The following is a 19,794-nucleotide window of genomic DNA, read 5'->3' as shown; positions in this document are numbered from 1 at the left end:
TGAACTGTGATAATGAACTGTGAAAGTGTCACCTGAAGCATTAATAGTTAAGAATGAAAAAAAGTGTGTCCAAACTTTTGACTGGTCCAGAAAAAAGAGCCAAAGATAAAAAATAAATGTCTATTTTCTTTTTTTATTTTCTATTAAATTATTTTATAAGCTGTTAAATTAATCCTTTGGGTCGTTTGGTTCTGACACACAGAGGCTGGAAACCATGAAGACAGAAACACAATATTTACCACCTTTATGCACTTCTTCTGCTCATCACTGGTTAACTCACAGCTCAATGCCGCCATCTAGTGGCCATAATCTGAATTACCTCTACAGAAACAGATTAAATAGACTTCAGATGATTTTCTGCAGTTAAATTACAGAGTTGACACATATCAGATATTCCTTCCTTCATCTCTCCTTCTCTCTTTCCTTCCTTCCTCTCTCTTTCCTCCCTTCCGTCTTTCCTTCTTTCCTTCCTTCCTCTCTCTTTCCTCCCTTCCTTCTTTCCTTCCTCCATCCCCCTTTCTTCCTTCCTTCCTCCCTCCCTGCTTCTTTCCTTCCCTCCAACCTTCCTTCCTTCCTTCTTTCCTCCGTCCCTCCTTCCTTCCTTTCTCCTTTCCTTCCCTCCTTTCTTTCCTCCCTTCCTCCTTTCCTTTCCTCCCTTCCTCCCTCCTTTCCTTCCTTCCTTCCCCTTTTCATTCTTCCTTCTGTCCTTCCTTCCTCCCTCCCTGCTTCTTTCCTTCCCTCCTACCTTCCTTCCTCCCTCCCTCCTTCCTACCTTCCTTCTTTCCTCGGTCCTACCTTCCTCCCTTCCTTCCTCCCTCCTACCTTCCTTCCTTCCTTCCTTCCTTCCTTCCTTCCTTCCTTGACTCGAGGACAACAGGAGGGTTAAATCATAAAATAATAACCAATGAATGAACACTACAGCACAAAGTGACATCATCCATTCATGTGTTTTGTCTGATTTTACGACATAAAACCTAAAAATATTACAAAGTTTTAATGTGAGAAGAAGAAAAGCAGCAAATTCTCACATTTAAGGACCTGTAATCATCATTATCATGTTTTCTTGTTGTATTTTTCTTGAAAAAGGGTTAGGGTTAGGGTTAAAACCTTAAATGATTCAATTCAATCTTAATATTCGCAGAAACGTGTTAATTCCACTTTCCTCCCTTCCTTCTTTCCTCCCTTCCTCTCTCTTTCCTCCCTTCCTTCTTTCCTTCCTTCCTCTCTCTTTCCTCCCTTCCTTCTTTCCTTCCTCCATCCCCCTTTCTTCCTTCCTTCCTCCCTTCCTCCCTCCCTACTTCTTTCCTTCCCTCCGACCTTCCTACCTTCTTCTTTCCTCCCTTCCTTCTTTCCTCCGTCCCTCCTTCCTTCCTTTCCTTTCCTTTCCTCCCTCCTTTCCTTCCTTCTTCCTCCCTTCCCCCTTTTTCCACTTTGGCTGAGTTACTATGATTTAATTATTACGTGTTTATTAATTAACATCAACTCTTTCACTCTTAATCAGAGGAGGATGTTATTCTCTGGGTTTACTACCATTAAGTAGTAGCTCGTTGTTATTCACTGTGAGCGGCTGATGACATCACGACCTCTGTGAGCTGCTGTGTGTGTGTGTGTGTGTGTGTGTGTGTGTGTGTGTGTGTGTGTGTGTGTGTGCCGAGCGTCCTGCTGCAGTGCAGAGAGACGCGCTGAATACCAAGAGCTCTGAATCCTGGAGAACAGCGTGTTTGTGAGGGGAGCCGAGCCGTGAACGCTGCAGCCATCTGTCACCATCACACACACACACACACACACACACACACACACACACACACACACACACACACACATTTGTATAGCTATCTAAGCTATCTGCAGTGACATAATGCATTATACTAAAGTGAACTTAAACACAATTCTAACCTTTTAAATTCCTTATTAATCTCAAATTGTTTTCTCACAGTGTTAGCCGTACACACACACACACACACACACACACACGAGAAGGAGGCTGAGTATGCAATGAGGAACAAAAGATGGGAAACAAAGACAGAAAAGTTGCAGAAAAATGTTTAACTCCTATCTAAAACATTAAGTGTAGCAACTGACATTATTTTCATTATCAATTAATTTCGATTCATCGTTTAGTCAATAAAATATCAGAGAATAGTGAAGAGGGTCTGTTTTCAGATGTTTTGTCCTAAACTCCGAAAGTGTTAAATTTAAAGTTATATAAAAACAAATGAATAAAAAACCTTAGAAAAGCAGCAAATCTTCACTTTTTCAAAGCTGGAAACAGCAAACAGCTCATGTTTTGTTTAAAGGATCATTAAAACGATGATTTGATTATCAAAATTGTCAATTAATTTTCTGTCATTCCACTGATGGATTAATCTTCCTGTCGTCCTCCTGGGTCAAACTGACCCCGTCTGTTTTGACTGTTCCTTCCTTTCTCCCTTCCTTCCTTCCGTCTGTCCTCCTTCTCTCCTTCTTTCCACCCTCCATCCCCTTTTCTTCCTTCCTTCTGTCCTTCCTTCCCCCTACCTTCACCCCTTCCTTCTTTCCTCTTTTCCTTTGATGGTGATACAGCAGTTACATTTATTTCTTCCTGAGTAACACAAACATACAAATGATCAACTTTACTTTGTAAAAACACAAAAACAGCAAATAAGAAACATGTGAAAAGATTAGAAACAGATGAGTTATCCTGTAAATGAGGTTTTTATTGTGGATATTTAGTAAAGCACTGAACTATCACCTGTTTGTCCTCCATTCTGTTCACATACAGCCAGAGCTGCAACTATTAGTCCATTCATTGATTATCCATCAACACTAAATCAGCACTTCATCATCATTTTAGTCATTTTAAAGCTTTTCTTTGTCTGACATGATAATAAACTGAATATTTGAGATTCTGGACTTTAGTTCAGACAAAATGAGACATTTAAAGACGCTGCCTTTGACTCTGTCCGATTACAACCAGCATTTCACACTATTTACACTATTTCCTGACAAATTAAAGAGACAAAACTATGGGTTGATGAATGGATGAATCATCATGTTGGCTGACAGCTGTACATGCACATCCAGTAGAGACACACATAAAAACATGTTGGTTTCTGAATCCACAATATGATTAAAAAAAACAAGTCATTGAACAAGAAGCCAAAAAATCAAATAAGAGGAGAAAGAACAAAGTTCCTCTATAGGTCAGCAGATACTTATGTATGTTATAGTTAGTGGCAAAACTCTTCCAACACCCAAAAGCTTGGTCACAACTTGACGTTTCAGTAAACTTTGGTGGTGGTTTTCTCTCTGAGAGTTTCTGAGTTTCACTTTGAGTGTTGGACTTGAAAATTGACTGAGACTCATAAGAATCAAAGCCACGACCTCCGAACCTCCAAACAGTCCTCTGACAGACTGAGATATCTGCTCTGAGAAAATCAGCTTCTGTTTTACAGCTTCTTAAATGTGGATATATGTGACTGACTAATTAACTGTCAGTCATGTGGAAACCATGTTGGCTTTAGAAACTCTATTTACAAACAACCAGTGAGACATCAGGTTGGTACTAAATAACATGAGAACGTTTCTCTGACAGGAGGAGACTCTCCTTCCTACAGATGACACAGAGACACTGAGCAACCAGAATACCAGAGCCCAAACCCAGCACACAGAGGTTCAGTAAATGTGGTGTTGAAGGTGTAGAGGTGGATCAGTGTGTCAGAGGAGACTCTGTAGAAGGACAGAGTGCCAGTAGGACAGTCCACAAACACTGCTACTCTCCTAGAGACAGATGAGGAGGAAGAGTAGTAGGGGAAGATGGATATTTTTCTCTTATTGTGCCGGACAGAGTAACCATTAACATCAGAGCAGTTCAGACACCAGGACTGACCATTCCTCCCAAACTTGCTGTCATCTCTGTATCCTTTCCTGCTGATTCCTCTGTAACTCACTGATATATCAACCCATCCTCTCCACTCGACCTCCCAGTAACAGCGACCAGTCAGATCATTTCTACACAGCAGCTGAGGCCAGGCATCAAATCTGTCTGAATGATCAGGATATGACTGATCCCTCATCACATATGTCACCTTCCTGTTGTTGTCAGACAGTTTGAGGTATCCGTTCACTGTGTTTGGATCCAGTTCCAGTTCACAGAAATCTGATGGAGAGAACGAGACACAATACAGCTGCAGTTATTGATGATGACATCATCTTCATCATCAGTAGGATGTCAATGAGCAATGTCACAGTTTGATGAATGAAATAAAAAAGCACACTTACACTTCTTTGGACCTCGTGTCAACCATCGGACTCCAGCAGGCTGCAAGCTGAAAGGAGGAGGGGGGTCAGAACAGCATGTTCTCTTTCAGCATGCTAACATGGACGTTACATGGCTCTAGTCTACTGTTTTATTATTCTGTTCTAATGTGGGGTTGGGCTTTCATGCACTTTGATCCAATCTGAATCTACTATTCACACTTCTGAAACATTTACAGGAAACATCAGTTAGAAAGTAGAAAATGTCAAAGATTCAGTTGAGATCTGTGATCAGCTCTGACAGAGAAAATGTTTCCAGCTCTTCCTTCTCTTATCACACATTGTCTGTTCATACCTGAGAGTGTCCAGTCTCCAGTGTGGATCCTCAAGTTCAGCAGAGAGCATCTTCTCTCCTGAGTCTCCAGGATGATTGTAGCTCAGGTCCAGCTTTCTCAGATGGGAGGGGTTGAGGCACAGAGCTGAGGCCAGAGAAGCACAGCCTTCCTCTGTGATCAGACATGCTGACAGGCTGCAAACACACAAAACAACACACATGTCACACAGTGTGAGAGTACTGCTGTGTGCAGTCACATACAACAACAAACTGTGTCCAAACTAACTCATTAAAAGATGAAGTGAATGAGGGAGCTCCAGAAAGTTGAGCATTCGGCCACATGGGAAAAGTTAGCAGCTGAGGGAAGATTTAGCAGCATGTTTTTACCTCGTCATTGAGATCCAAATGTTCAAAACATTCTAATGTGTTAATGAAGAGTGAAACTTTTGCCAAAAAGAAGAATAAAGACACACTTTTATCACAGTGCTGTGTCAACTTTTCAGGTTTTTTTCCACAAAATCAAGGAGCCTCCTGATATAAAATGTGACTTCACAGAGGGTCATCAAAGTCTCCACCAGACAGCCTAGTCTGCTCTTTAGCCTGAAACTGCTGCTCAAGGAACCCTGTGAATACTTGGCTGTGCAGCTCCAACAGTTTTTACACACATTTAGAAGAAATCTGGGGAACTCTCAATTTAACAGCTCTGCTAATTTGGCTTTGTTGTGTAACTCTTTTACACCTTTTTTTTTAGTCTAACTCTTTTATGCCTTTGTGTCAGCAGTGCCATAGGCTGGAAATTCTTGATAATGTTGCACACAGTGGACACAGGAACATTCAGATCTCTGGAGATGGACTTGTAGCCTTGAGATTGTTCATGTTTTTGCACAATTTTGGTTCTGAAATCCTCAGATAATTCTTTGCTCTTCTTTCTTGTCTCCATGCTCAGTGTGGTTCACACAGGCACACAAAGGTATTTGCAGCAATTTTTCCTCAGGAAAATTTGAAGTACAAACAGGATCATACATTGGTCTAAGAACATTATCAGTATGTATGATGTGAGACAAATAATTTTAAACAAAAAATAAGTAAAGAACTCATTATTGTAGCTGCAGTATTGTTAAAAATGTTCCACGGTATCTGGTTAATATAGATTGCTTTTCTCATACACAACACACGGAGAGCCTGGTGGACATATGAGGAGAACATCTACAGCTTCAGAGGGAACCGAACACCCACAGCTCTGAAGATGGAACTCAGATTCATTGAGTGGAACCGTTGGTTGCTGTGATGGAGCCTTTTTAAAGACATGATTGTTATTGGAGGTGTAAAAGGAGGACAACATAAATGCTGTTTTCATGTCAGAACTTACCCATATTCCTTATTTTATTACTTGATGTATTGTCTCAAAACATAAAAGTGACACTGAACTTGTTGAGTATCAGGCCTCAATAAGCAGGCAAGAAATTAGACTTTGAAATGTTCAATTAGTAATCTTCTTCTTCTTCTTCCAGGTTTAATGTTTGTGTTCTGAAATAATTCATATTTTAAATATTCATCTGTTGAACATGTTGATGAATCCTGACCTGAGAGTTTCCAGCGTACAGTGTGGACTCTCCAGTCCAGCAGAAAGCTGCTTCACTCCTAAATCCTGCAGTTTGTTCTTACTCAGGTCCAGATCTCTCAGACTAGAGGACTGGGAGCTGAGAACTGAGGACAGAGCTACACAGCTTCTCTCTGAGAGGTCACAGCCACTCAGCCTGGAAAGACAAGTTAAATAGGACATACTCTGTGACAGACACGTAATTATTAAACTCACATGATATCAAAGCAAAGAGCAGTTTCTCTTTCTCAGTTCATATATGTGTGCTGTAAAGTCTATGAAGCTCAGTCAAGGAAAAATAAACTGGAAAATTCAAATATGTTCTTTCCTATGAAGTCACAGTCAGCCAGTCTGGAGATACAATAATGAGGAAGAAAGTAAATAATCTTCTTTTAAAATGTTGATTCGAGACTGTTTGTGACACTGACTATAAATTCTCTTGTCAACACAGGCTTAAATCTTTGTTGTTCTATTCCAAAAATGTTGCAGATGTGACCGTTAAATATGAATGAATCAATAATCAACAGACCTGTGATTCTTAAAAATCAAAATATCAAAGCAAAGGTTAGTTTCTCTGTCTCATGCAGACTTCATAAGTGTTCTGTAAAGTAAAGCTGAATAAGAGAAAGATAAACTGGAAAATTCAAACATTTTCTTTTCCTGTGAAAAATAAAATCTGGCTGATAATCGAGAGGCACAAATGTACTGTTTAGAAAACAAATCTCACAAATAAAGTATAACATGATCTGACCTGAGAGTTTCCAGTGTACAGTGTGGACTCTCCAGTCCAACAGACAGCTGCTTCACTCCTGAATCCTGCAGGCTGTTGTAATTCAGGTCCAGATCTCTCAGACTAGAGGACTGGGAGCTGAGAACTGAGGACAGAGCTGCACAGCTTCCCTCTGAGAGGTCACAGCCGCTCAGTCTGGAGATACAATAATGAAGACAATAAAGATTTTTTTGTGAGAATTAAAATTACGATTCTTGATTCTTGTTGATGGTGGATATAAATTATTTTCTCAACACTGGTTTAAATGTTTGTTGTTCTATTCTAAACATGTATCAGTTAAAGATAATCAAATGTTCAACATACAAGTAATGTTTTAAATCACAATGTCACAGCAAATATCAGTTTCTCTATCTCAGCCACAGTTCTTATATATGTGCTGTGGATTGTACAAAGCTGAATCCAAGAAAGATAAACTGGAAATTTCAAACATTTTATTTCCTGTGAATAATACAATTCTGTTGGAAATCTTCTGTGAGTCAGAAATCCTGACACTGGAGAAGCAGAACTTCATAATTTAGAAGAATATCTCAAAGACAAAATGTGACTTGATCTGACCTGAGAGTTCCCAGCGTACAGTGTGGACTCTCCAGTCCAGCAGAAAGCTGCTTCACTCCTGAATCCTGCAGGTTGTTGTTACTCAGGTCCACCTCTCTCAGACTAGAGGACTGGGAGCTGAGAACTGAGGACAGAGCTGCACAGCTTCTCTCTGAGAGGTTACAGGCACTCAGCCTGGAGAGACAATAATAAACAAGACAATAAATAAACTTTGTTAAAAATGTGATTCTTGACATTTGGTGAAAAAAAACATCTCTTCTCAACATTACTTTAAATCTTTGTTGTTCTATTCTAAATATGTTGCAAACATGATTAAATGACAGAATCAAAAATAAGTAGACATGTAAAGCATAGGTCAGTTTCACTATCTCAGCCAGAGTTCATATATGTGCGCCGTATACAAAGCTGAATCAAAGACCTGAGAGTTTCCAGTTCACAGTGTGGACTCTCCAGTCCAGCAGAAAGCTGCTTCACTCCTGAATCCTGCAGGTTGTTGTTACTCAGGTCCAGCCCTCTCAGACTAGAGGACTGGGAGCTGAGAACTGAGGACAGAGCTGCACAGCTTCTCTCTGAGAGGTTACAGGCACTCAGCCTGGAGAGGAAAAACAATAAGAACTTATTTATTTTTCTGCCATTTTGAAAAGACAGCAGGATATTAAAATAATCTATCTGTGTGTACTTACAGAGCTTTGTTGGAGGCTTTGACCACTGGCAGCAGCCTCAGAAGAGCCTTCTCTGAAGCAGAGTATTTCTTCAGGTCAAACACGTCCAGATCTTCTTCTGATGACAGTAAGATGAAGATCAGAGCTGACCACTGGGCAGGAGACAGTTCATCTGTGGAGAGACTTCCTGATCTCAGGGACTGTTGGATCTCCTCCATTAGAGAACGATCATTCAGTTCATTCAGACAGTGGAACAGATTGATGCTTCTCTCTGCAGACAGATTCTTACTGATCTTCTTCTTGATGTACTCGACTGTTTCCTGATTGGTCTGTGAGCTTCTTCCTGTCTGTGTCATTAGACCTCGTAGGAGAGTCTGATTGGTCTGCAGTGAAAGACCCAGGAGGAAGCGGAGGAACAAGTCCAGGTGTCCATTTGGACTCTTTAAGGCCTTGTCCACAGCACTCTGGTAGAAACATGTTGATTCAGGCTCAGATTTGCTTTTAAAGACTTTTGACAACCAGGATGTTTTTTGTGCCAGCAGATTGACTCCAGACTTGATGAATGTCAGATGGACATGAAGAGCAGCCAGAAACTCCTGAACACTCAGATGAACGAAACAGAACACAGTTTCTGAAAACATCCCACAGTCCTCCTTTTTAAAGATCTGTGTGAACACTCCTGAGCACATTGAGGCTGCTCTGATATCGATGCCACACTCTCTCAGGTCTGATTCATAGAAGATCAGGTTGCCTTTCTGCAGCTGCTCAAAAGCCAGTTTTCCCAGAGACTCAATCATCTTCCTGCTCTCTGGACTCCAGTGTGGATCTGTGTGAGCTTTCCCATCATACTTGATGTTCTTCACTTTGCATTGAAGCACCATGAAGCGGAGATACATCTCAGTCAGGGTCTTGGGCAGCTCTCTTCCTTCTCTGCTTTTCAACACATTCTCCAGAACTGTAGCAGTGATCCAGCAGAAGACTGGGATGTGGCACATGATGTAGAGGCTTTGTGATGTCTTGATGTGGGAGATGATGGTGCTGGCCTGCTTCTCATCTCTGAATCTCTTCCTGAAGTACTCCTTCTTCTGTGGGTCAGTGAACCCTCTGACCTCTGTCACCATGCCGACATACTCAGGAGGGATCTGACTGGCTGCTGCAGGTCGTGTGGTTATCCAGAGGCGAGCAGAGGGAAGCAGTTTCCCCCTGATGAGGTTTGTCAGCAGCACATCCACTGAGGTGGACTCTGTAACATCAGTCAGGATCTTAGTGTTGTGGAAGTCCAGAGGAAGTCGACACTCATCCAGACCGTCAAAGATGAACACAACCTGGAACTCTTCAAACCTGCAGATTCCTGCTTCTTTGGTTTCAGTAAAGAAGTGATGAACAAGTTCCACCAAGCTGTACTTTTTCTCTTTCACCACATTCAGTTCTCTGAAAGTGAATGGAAATGTGAAGTGTATGTCCTGGTTGGCTTTGTCTTCAGCCCAGTCCAGAGTGAACTTCTGTGTTAAGACGGTTTTCCCAATGCCAGCCACTCCCTTTGTCATCACTGTTCTGATTGGTTCATCTCTTCCAGGTGAGGCTTTAAAGATGTCTTCATGCCTGATTGTTGTTTCTGGTGTGTCTGGTTTCCTGGATGCTGTTTCAATCTGTCTGACCTCATGTTCATCATTGACCTCTGCAGTCCCTCCCTCTGTGATGTAGAGCGGTGTGTAGATCTGATTCAGAAGGGTTGGGTTTCCTGCTTTAGCGATCCCCTCAAACAGACACTGGAACTTCTTCTGTAGGTTAGACTTGAGTTTGCACTGGCACGCAACAAGAATCTCTGAATGAAAAACAACAATTGACAGAAATGTCAATACCACACCTTTCCTATATCACAACTTTTGTTGGATGGTTCTTAAACTGACAATCTATAAATTTATTTTACACAGTAGTTGCTCAGGTTTTTGGAGGAGAGAAACTTCTTTCTCAAACTTAGTTTTCAAAATGTATTGCACAGCTATTTCTGTCACTTTTCATGTGAGCAACCAAGTGCAACACCATGAGTCCCTCCAGTTTCTTACAATGCACACCTTTATCCACATATTTAACAGTTATCATGTCCCACCCCCCATCTCTCTTCTATCTTCTTTCCATGTATTACCTTTAGGTTCTGGGAGGTGGGACAAATGTTCCACCAGATCATTCTGATTGATCTTCCCTAAAATCATTCTGGTCACTTTAATGGTCTTTATACAGTAGCTCTTGAACATCAGATCCAGTGTGTCCATTCTGTCTGCTTTCTCCAGGTGACTCTTAGGGATTGATTTGAAGCCTTCAAGTACTCCCCGCTGACACAGGTACCACTGGAATTTTTTTAATTGCTCAGATCCCAAATCCTCCAAACACTCCAAGAGGACCTCTGTAGGTATCACCACCTTTTGTGGTGCTAAGATCTAAAAGTAATGACAAAAATATTTATTTAATTAACAATTACAAAGTGAATTTTACTACATTATAAAAACTGAAGTATTGATTAATATTATTAAAAAGATGGAACTGGAAAAGCAGGTTATCTGATCTAAACTATATGGACAAAAGTATTGGGACCTGCCCATTATGACAACAGGAGCTTTTATGACATCCTATTCTAAATCCGTAGGCATTAATATGGAGTTGGTCCCCTTTTGTAGCTAAAATAGCTTCCACTCTTCTGGGAAGGTGGGCTGGGAGAAACAGCTGGACCATCATTATTTCATGTGTTATTGGTCTCTTCATGTTTGGTCTTTTTTTCTTGTCTTATTTAAATATATTATATGAATGAATCTCCTCCATCATTTGCTTTAGTCATTTGTCTTTGATCTAAAAGATTTACATTTTAAATGATGGACACTTGTGTTAATAGTGGTGCCATAAATACTCTGCTTTGTGTCAGTTACTTTAAGCTATATGAACATACAGTATGTGTGTGTATAACTGCTAAATTGAATGCATCAGATGGTATTTTGTAAGTGTTGGAACTTAGAGGAGAGTTTAACAAACATCCAGCAGGTGGTGCTAACACAGATACATGGAAATGAAGGAGCCTGATGTGCATCATTTGGACGTTATGTTATGTTATTGTGCAGGACAGATGATTTGTCATGATTGATGTCGACTTTGTAGACTCAGAAACAACCTGAAAGTCCTGTAAAATCAGCAGGATGTAATGTTTACAGTGTGACAACAGAGCTGCTTAAAGATGATAGCCTCTTTTTTCCATCTCTGGTAAAGGCAAATCTGAAGTCAATGATTAAAACCATATATGATCAGAAAGGCAAGAAGTTATATTTGACATTTTGAGTGCAGTGAAGTCATTTTGAGTTCTGTGATGTTTGGACAATCCAGCAACCTTCCAAACCCAAATCTTACACCCACGAGTTAAAGCAAAATGTAAGTACAAAGTAGTCAAAGTGTTGAGCTCAGCACACAGTGACGTTAATCTCCTGGTAGAAGCACCATCCAGTTGTTTATTGATAGATTGGAGCACACTGACCTGTATGTCGGAGCTGTTGGGCTCCTCGCTGGATGAGGCCATTTTTTCTCTTTGTCCAGGCTGCTGGTCTAGTTGTCTGGGTTCTTGTTTTCCACCTCCATTACACACTTGTTCTGTATTTCTACATGTTGTCCCCCTGAACTTCCTCTGCCTGAGTAAAACAATAAAAAGATGATAAAGAAGTGAACGTTTGTCTGTAACTGCTTCTCTAAATCAGTTTGTCTGAACTCTGGGACTCCCCGGCTCTGTTCACCTCAACATCCTCTTTTCCCACAGTGCACAGAAACCTCCTAAACAACTTTTCATTAATCTAGCATCAAAATATATCAACTATCAAACATCATCCAACCTTAAAACTAGTTTTAACATCAGATTTAAGCCTGTTTGGTTTCATATAAGAAATGAACTGTCAGAAATTCAAGTTGAAGATGCTTGAAACTGGATTATTTGTCTCTAAAGTGGCCTCCATTTAAGAGTTTATGAGCTGTGGCGTCTTTAATCTCTTTGAATCCACTTTTCAGACTCGTTTCTGCTCATTTTGAGCTGAAAAACAGACTGAATACTTTACTGAGACAAATGAAGAACCTTGAAACAAGTCTAATAATCTACAGTGCAGATGCTGCCTGACGGGAGAAACATTTAAACTATTGAGGAAGCTGTTCAGTGGAAGTTTTAGGTTGAATGGCTCACAGCTCATAGCATGGACAGTTAGCTTGACATGAGACCATATATGGAGCTGTTAAAGATCATGTTACAGGAAGCAGGTCTGCAGATAGAGAAGTGTTAGTGTGAGCTGTTTAATGTGCTCCTCTCTTGCTGCAGAGCTCAGGGAGCCTGTTTGATACACTTTAGTGATTTATTAAAGGCAGCTGGACTGTAAAACAATACTGTGTCTCTGTTATTTAGCTGAATTTCTCACCTGAGTAGAGACACGCTTATATTTCAGCTGCTACCATGACACTAACCTCTGCTGTGTAAAAGGAGGATTATTATTCTTATCATTTATGATTCATGTTTGATTCCAGTAAATCAATCATTTAACAACATGTAGATTTATCCTCCAACATGAGAGCTCTTCAAACTTTGTGATTAAATAAAAACATCAGACAGCAAGAAACAGAAAGGCTGAAGTTACTAAAGACAAAGTTAAAGTATGAAACAAAGCAAACTTACAGTTAACAGTCCAAACTGCTGAAGACAAAGACTCTCCACTCCACGGCTGTCACAAAGAGTTTTTATCACAGGTGAGTTGTTTCCTGATAGTCAAAGCTCCACCTGTAGAGGAGGCGGGACACGAAGGAAGACTCACTACATGACCACAGTTCATGGATGTTGTTCTATATTTGTTGTATTGATGGTTTCTCAGTGTTTAACTGTGTGCTGTTAGAAAAAATAATCATCATGACGTTCATGTGAAGAGAAGCTGAACGTTACATACATTCATGATATTTAACACATTTAACTGACATCTATAAAACGTGGTTTACAAAGTTTGATCAAATTTGGAAACCCTTTTGGTTTTGTTTCATCTCTTCGACACCAAACGAGTTCTCCTCCCTAATTTAAGGCTATAATGGTTACATGGATTCATAAAAATGTTGGCCTTGAGATAATCTACGTGTTTTTTGGTTTGTAGGTATGTTTGCTTGTTTCTTGTAGTTGTCTTAACTTTGGTGTTTTTCTTGATGCAGTAGTTTTTTTTCTGTGTGTGCGTGTCTTTTATCTGGTTTCCTACACTTTGTATGTCCAGTTTTTGCCACTTACTTATTTTTCACAATTGCTACGTTTAGTGCTTATGATGTACACGATAGGCAAGGGCTGTTGTCTTCAGTCAACGTCTTACTTTTATATTATTTGTTCTTTTTAGTCTAGGTGCTAGAGGTTGAGGGAGGGGTGGGTTAATTTTGATGACCAACATTTTGATTGTTTGATTGGGGGAAAAAATCAATAAAGAGAGCTATCAAAAAAAACCCAAAACGTGGTCTAAAGAAACTCCATCCAACAACAACACATTCATTATAAATTACTTTATCCAGCTGGAATAATTAGTGATTCATTTCCCACAAACTAGAGAAAACCATGAAATCAAACTCCACTTACTGAACTCTGTCTCATGAACTCTGCAGCTCTGTGTGGAAAAGCAGATGTTACGACCCCGATAAGACATAGGAGTGAGGGAAGTAACGAGCAAAACAATTTAACAAAAAGTATACTGTAACGACCTGTTACTATTATGAGTTAAGGTGATGTTAATGTGTTAATTACATGTTGAGAAGTGTACGCGCAGGTAGGGGGCGGGGTGCGAACATGAGAGGAAGTTGTGTGTGTCTGAGCGAGGCTGCAAGCGGGAGCTGGAAAGATAGAGATCGGTTTATGCTGCTTTGTTGGCGTGGTCACGGCCTACAGCAGTGGCCAGTTCCGTTTTATTAATAAGCGAGTTTGAGCAATAACACTGTCTGTTGCTTACACGTCTGCCAGGAGGCTACAATACTAATAAGGCACCAGAGATCAGTTAACTGCAAGGCAGTGCTTTATTAACGGCCAAACCCAAAATAAGCTCCCTAATAAGGGAAGCCGATTTATGAATGATGATGAGGCAGTCAAATCACGCCTCTGGACAGAAACACTAAACACTAGACACGCGCACACAGCTCCGATCGGCGCGCTACCGGAAGGCCAACTGCCCCGGCACCAGCTTTCCATGGGTTCTTAAACGCCAGCCCTGATGTGCCACAGCTGTGTTAAGCAGAGGGAGGAGGGTGGTACCTGGTGACAAGAAAAAGGAAAAACAAGGAAACCGCCAAACACCACACAGAATGTAACACAGGCAACCGACACACCTTTATCTCTTCACTACTTTCAATCAAAGTATGCAGTCTGACTGGTTGGACTGAGTCTCAGAGTAAATATATTAAAGTATTATTTAGACATGAAAGTGTTGTGATAAGGTTTATGGTGAAATGCTTCTAGTTCCTCTAGTCATAACAAGCTGTGTTACTGTTACTGTGTGTCAGCAGCCTGAGGGTGAAGTGTAGGTTGAAGATAACCTGTTCTAAAAAGTGTCCCCACTGTTCCCCTGTGTTTGATGGTAGCAGCGACGGCTGATGCAAATATCCCCTGAAAGAGTTCTTCTGCATGATGATAAACTTCCTCATGTGAACACACAAACACTCTGTTGATGAATCACTGACAAACATTAACATCAACTAATCAGTCTGATCGATTCATCCACTGTAAAACATCTTTAGCTTTAATATCATTAACTGGACAAACCCTTCTCTATAAACTCATTATCATCTATAAGAATAATTATTGATTATTGATCAGTACAGTTATAATGTATCTAGTATCTACTGCCCGGAGTTGTCTGTGCTTTCTCGTCTCACAGGTAATCTGGGCCTGTAGACGTCCGGATGACAGATTCCAGTCCCGGACCTTCATTGTTCTTCTCTCTCCTCTCCTCTCCTTCCCAACCGGTCTGAGGGTTCTTCCTGTTAAAAGGGAGTTTTTTCTTGCCACTGTTGCTCATGTGGGAATGTTGGGTCTCTTTAAAGTTAAATCTGAAGAGTTCGGTTTAGACCTGCTCTATGTGTAAAGTGCCTTGAGATGACTCTGTTGTGATTTGGCGCTATACAAATAAAGATTGATTGATTTAAATGTGGAGTATTACTCTTCATTGATGGACGCTTTGGCGCCATCTAGTGGTAAAAAGACAAAACTGCATGCTGTCAGCTGTCGGCTCATAGGAGGAGCAGACAGATTGGGTCCGGGGGGCAGACACCCTCTCTACATTTAAGAGTAGGCTTCCTTTTTGATAAAGCTTATAGTTAGAACAATCAGCAGCCTCCACTCATCTACTTTCATCCTGTCACTGAAAACAAGCCGACTAGAAGCAAAGCTGTAAAATAAAGATATGTTAAGTTACTGCAGAGTTAAAACACACAGCAGACAGAGCTGAGTACAGTAGAGGAGACACATTAAACCAAAACTAGAACTTTATCCTCGTCTTCCATCAAACTGCTCGTTCTAGTTTTTACTCAGAAATGTTCAGAAAACAAAATGAAACCACAAAAAACTGTAAAAACACAAAGTTCTTTATTTACAAACTTGTAAACTGTCAAACACTCAACAACACTTCCCCAAAAAGGCTTAAAAAAATATATCCAGGCCTCGTTGTTATTTACTGAATATGTACAAATCATAACAGGTGGTGAATGAGATGAACACGTTTTAATCCACTTTTCTTTTTTTCTCTTTTTTTAAACAACATTTCTTTTATTTTGACAGTTATTAGTCGACAAAAGATGAACTTTCTCAGACTGGATCCACAGATGAAATATATCCTTTTTAAAATGTGAATTAATTCCACAGTGTTTATTTCTTATAATAAATATAGAAACGTTTCCATCACTTCCTGCTGTACAGTGTTTGATTGAAAGTTACTGGGAGGAGCTTTTATTGTGTGTTGATTCTGGCGCCCCCTGTGGACAGAAGTGGTAGTGCACTCCCAGAATAGAAACTGCACCATCACTTCACATTATAGGAGGAAGTCTGAACTAATGTGTGTATTTGTTTTAAAGTGAAGTGAAAGAAAGATGCTTACAGCCGTTTGCAGGATGAAAAGTGATGATGTCATTTATCTATTAGTGGTTTTACAAGATGAATAAATGTAGTCTGGTGATGTTTTATTACAGTTCATACACCGAGGTTATATTAAAGGTTGAGTTCATGCCGAATTCAGCACTGGCGCCTTCCTGCCGGTGTGTGTGTCTATGTGTGTGTGTGTGTGTGTGTGTGTGTGTGTGTGTGTGTGGACGTAACTGCTGTGAAACTATCAGAAAATCATGTTTTATTGCTCAGATTCACAGCTTTGTTCTCATCTCTAACTCTCTCTCTCTCTCTTCTTCTCATCTTTTTAACCCTCCTGTTGTCCTCGAGTCAAGGAAGGAAGGGAGGAAGAAGGAAGGAAGGAACAAAGGTAGGAGGGAGGGAGGGAGAAAAGAAAAAAGGAAGGAAGGAGGAGGGAGGGAGGGAGGGAGGGAGGGAGGGAGAAAGGAAAAGAGGAAGGGACGAAGGAAAGGAAGGAAGGAAGAAGGAAGGAAAGGAGGGAGGAAGGAAGGAAGAAAGGGAAGAAGAAGGAAGGAAAGGAGGGAGGAAGGAAGAAGGAAGGATGGAAAGTAAGGAGGAAAGAAGCAAGGAAGGGAAGGAAGGAAGGAAAGAAGGACAGGGGAAGGGAGGAAGGAAAGGAAGGAAGGAGGGAAGGAAAGAAGGAGGGAAGAAAGGGGGATGGAGGAAGTACAGACGGAAGGAAGGGAGGAAAGAAGGAACAGTCAAAACAGACGGGGTGAATCTGACCCTGGAGGACGACAGGAAGGTTAAAGTGGGTTTGATGTATTTTATCAGAGAGGATAAAAGTTTCAGTGATCATGATACAAACAGACGAGGGTTGCTTGAAGCATTTTTAAAAGATAATAAGATCATAATGCCCCGACTGAGCTGGTACGACCGTTCAAAAGAGTTCATTCAGTGAATACGTGGACATGATGGCGGCTGCTTCGCCTCTTCATCATGACCACATCGTCTTCATCAGCAGCCTTTTTTTAACTTCAAGTTTTTTAAAAAAGAGTTTAAAATTCATCCCTTCATTTATTCCCACGCTGACAGAAGGCAGCGAGAAGAAAGTAAACGTTATATACAAATAAAACCTCCATGTTCTCTTCTCTTTAAAATCATTCAGATTAAATATTAGTATTGGTAATAAATGATCATTAATGGTGTTACCGTTTGTTTTGCTGCCTTTTATCTTCATGCTGATGGTTTTTTAACGACATTTAACCCTTTATTGAGCAAATAATTATATTTGGTGACTTCTGTAAATATCCCAAAATATCCTTCCTTCCTTCCTTCCTCCCTTTCTTTCAATGAGTGTCCTATAAAGGGTTAAGAAGGAAGGAAGGAAGGTAGGGGGGAGAAAAGGAAGAGAGAAGGAGGGAGGGAGGAAGGGAAGAAACAAGGAAGGAAGGAAGGAAGAAGAAAGGGGGATGGAGGAAGGAAAGAAGGAAGGGAGGAGAGAAGGAGGGAGGAAAGAAGGACATATGGAAGGAAGGACGGAGGAAATAAGGAACAAGGGAGGGAGAAAGGAAAAGAGGAAGGGAAGAAAGAAGGCAGGGAGGAAGGGAAGAAAGAAGGAAGGAAGGAAGAAAAAAGGGGGATGGAGGAAGGAAAGAAGGAAGGGAGGAGAGAAGGAGGGAGGGAGGAAGGACATATGGAAGGAAGAAAAGGAAGGAAGGACGGAGGAAATAAGGAACGAGGGAGGGAGAAAGGAAAAGAGGAAGGGAAGAAAGAAGGCAGGGAGGAAGGAAGGAAGGAAAGGAAGGAAGGAAGGAAGGAAGTTACCAAATATAATTATTTGCCCAGTAAAGGGTTAACAGAGTTTGATATGTGTGTAAATTCAGCTTCAGCACCTTTGAAGTTTCCCGCTGACGTAAAACATCCGACACAAGTATTCAGTCTTTAACTCGATCTCTAGACGTCGTCATCACGCCGTCCTTCCCTGAGCCGCACTCAGATCTTCCCGATTGGCTGGCTTGTCCCGCGTTGCCGTGGCGACTCCTGGGGTCAGGTCAGCGTCGGTACCGGAAGCGAGCGAGGAGAGGAAGGTGGTCGGACGAGTGCTGGTGATTGGGCAAACCGTTGACTTCCTCCAGCTCCGACTGGCCGACCAATGAGAGCCGGCCGAGCAGCTGCAAGCCCCGCCCGACTAATTCTGATGAGAAGAAGAAGAAGAAGGGAAGGAGATAAAAGATAAGAGAGGAAGTAAAACAGAAGGTATGGAGGAGATATGGAGACTCGAGTCGGCCTGAACGTCAGGAGTCTGTTTCATTGGTCTCATTTTTTTTCTTTCTTTCTTTGTAATTTCTTTCTTTTCTTTTATATTCTTCTCAGTCTTCACTTGTTCTGTCTTCTTATCAGCTTATCAATCAACTGTGAAGCACTTTGAACGACATTATTAACCTGTATGAAACTAGTTATTAATCCTTTTGTTGTCCTCAAGTCAAGGAAGGAAGGAAAGGAGGGAGGGAGGGAGGGAGGAAAGAAGGAAGGAAGGAAGGAAAGGAGGAAGAAGGAAGGAAAGGAAGAAGGGAGGAACGAAGGGAGGAAGGAAGGAAAGGAGGGAGGGAGGAAGGAAGGAAGGAGGAAGGGAGGAAGAAGGAAGGAAAGGAGGGAGGGAGGAAGGAAGGAAAGGAGGGAGGGAGGAAGGAAGGAAAGGAGGGAGGGAGGAAGGAAGGAAAGGAGGAAGGGAGGAAGGAAGGAAAGGAGGAAGGGAGGAACGAAGGGAGGAAGGAAGGAAAGGAGGGAGGAAGGAAGGGAGGACGCAGAAAAGAATGAACAGTAAAAACAGATGGAGTTGATTTGACCCAGGAGGACGACAAGAAGGTTCATTGACACAAGATCTTTCTCTTTCTCAGACTGGACCCACAGATTAAATATATATATTTTTTAATGTGAATTAATTCCACAGTGTTTATTTCTTATAATAAATATAGAAACTTGTTCATCACTTCCTGCTGTACAGTGTTAGATTGAAAGTTACTGGGAGGAGCTTTCATTGTGTGTTGATTCTGGCGCCCCCATGTGGACAGAAGTGGTAGTGCAGTCCCAGAATAGAGACTGCCTAGAGCACAATCACTCAAACTACATAAATAAAGACTGATTGAAGTGTTAGGGTTAGGGTTAGATTTCAGTGTGTGTGTGTGTGTGTGTTTGTGTGTGTTTGTGTGTATGTGTGTGTGTGTGTGTGTGTGTACCAGTAGGAGTGTACAGGATGTAATCCACCGTCATGGCGGTGCGGGAGTGGCAGGTAGTGATCTCAGGTCTCCCGTCAGGTGGCAGGCAGTGCTGGTAGGACGACTGAAGCTTCAGACTGTGCTCGATCCTCGCTCTACACACACACACACACACACACACACACACACACACACACACACACACACACACACACACACACACACACACACACACACACACACGCACATGCACACAGGTTTAGAGTGTGTGTGTTGGTATAAACTTCTCAAAACTTCTATAAAAAAACACTTT

General features: G+C 41.3%; 2 protein-coding genes across 2 annotated transcripts in view; both read right to left on the bottom strand.

The window, feature by feature from the left end:
- Positions 1 to 3,590: 3,590 nt before the first annotated feature.
- On the bottom strand, positions 3,591 to 11,736 carry LOC128377498 (NACHT, LRR and PYD domains-containing protein 3-like). Its single transcript, XM_053337451.1, has 10 exons — positions 11,695 to 11,736; positions 10,358 to 10,615; positions 8,199 to 9,214; positions 7,934 to 8,107; positions 7,516 to 7,689; positions 6,922 to 7,095; positions 6,154 to 6,327; positions 4,592 to 4,765; positions 4,457 to 4,460; positions 3,591 to 4,115 (listed from the first exon to the last, which is right to left on the bottom strand). The coding sequence occupies exons 1-10, from the start codon at positions 11,734 to 11,736 to the stop codon at positions 3,591 to 3,593; spliced, it is 2,715 nt and encodes a 904-aa protein (XP_053193426.1).
- A 6,333-nt stretch (positions 11,737 to 18,069) lies between these two features.
- Positions 18,070 to 19,794, bottom strand: part of angel2 (angel homolog 2 (Drosophila)) — a 4,989-nt gene continuing 3,264 nt past the window's right edge. The window contains exons 7-8 of the mRNA XM_053337558.1: positions 19,503 to 19,636; positions 18,070 to 18,460 (exon numbers count right to left, since the gene is read on the bottom strand). Of these exons, the coding sequence (XP_053193533.1) occupies positions 18,318 to 18,460; positions 19,503 to 19,636 (277 nt within the window). The 3' untranslated portion in view covers positions 18,070 to 18,317. The remainder of the gene's footprint in view (positions 18,461 to 19,502; positions 19,637 to 19,794) is intronic.

The sequence above is a fragment of the Scomber japonicus genome, chromosome 17 (genome assembly GCF_027409825.1).
Source record: "Scomber japonicus isolate fScoJap1 chromosome 17, fScoJap1.pri, whole genome shotgun sequence".
In the NCBI taxonomy this organism is placed as follows: domain Eukaryota; kingdom Metazoa; phylum Chordata; class Actinopteri; order Scombriformes; family Scombridae; genus Scomber; species Scomber japonicus.
This window is presented reverse-complemented; position numbering and strand designations above follow the sequence as displayed.

What these genes read in the sequence shown, in the direction of transcription:
- LOC128377498 (XM_053337451.1), bottom strand. Translation starts at nt 11,736, where the DNA reads ATGGCCTCATCCAGCGAGGAGCCCAACAGCTCCGACATACAG. An exon ending in CCAACAGCTCCGACATACAG is followed by an intron (nt 10,616 to 11,694) that starts GTCAGTGTGCTC and finishes CATTACTTTTAG; the next exon opens with ATCTTAGCACCACAAAAGGT. An exon ending in TGTACGCTGGGAACTCTCAG is followed by an intron (nt 7,096 to 7,515) that starts GTCAGATCAAGT and finishes TTGTATCTCCAG; the next exon opens with ACTGAGCGGCTGTGACCTCT.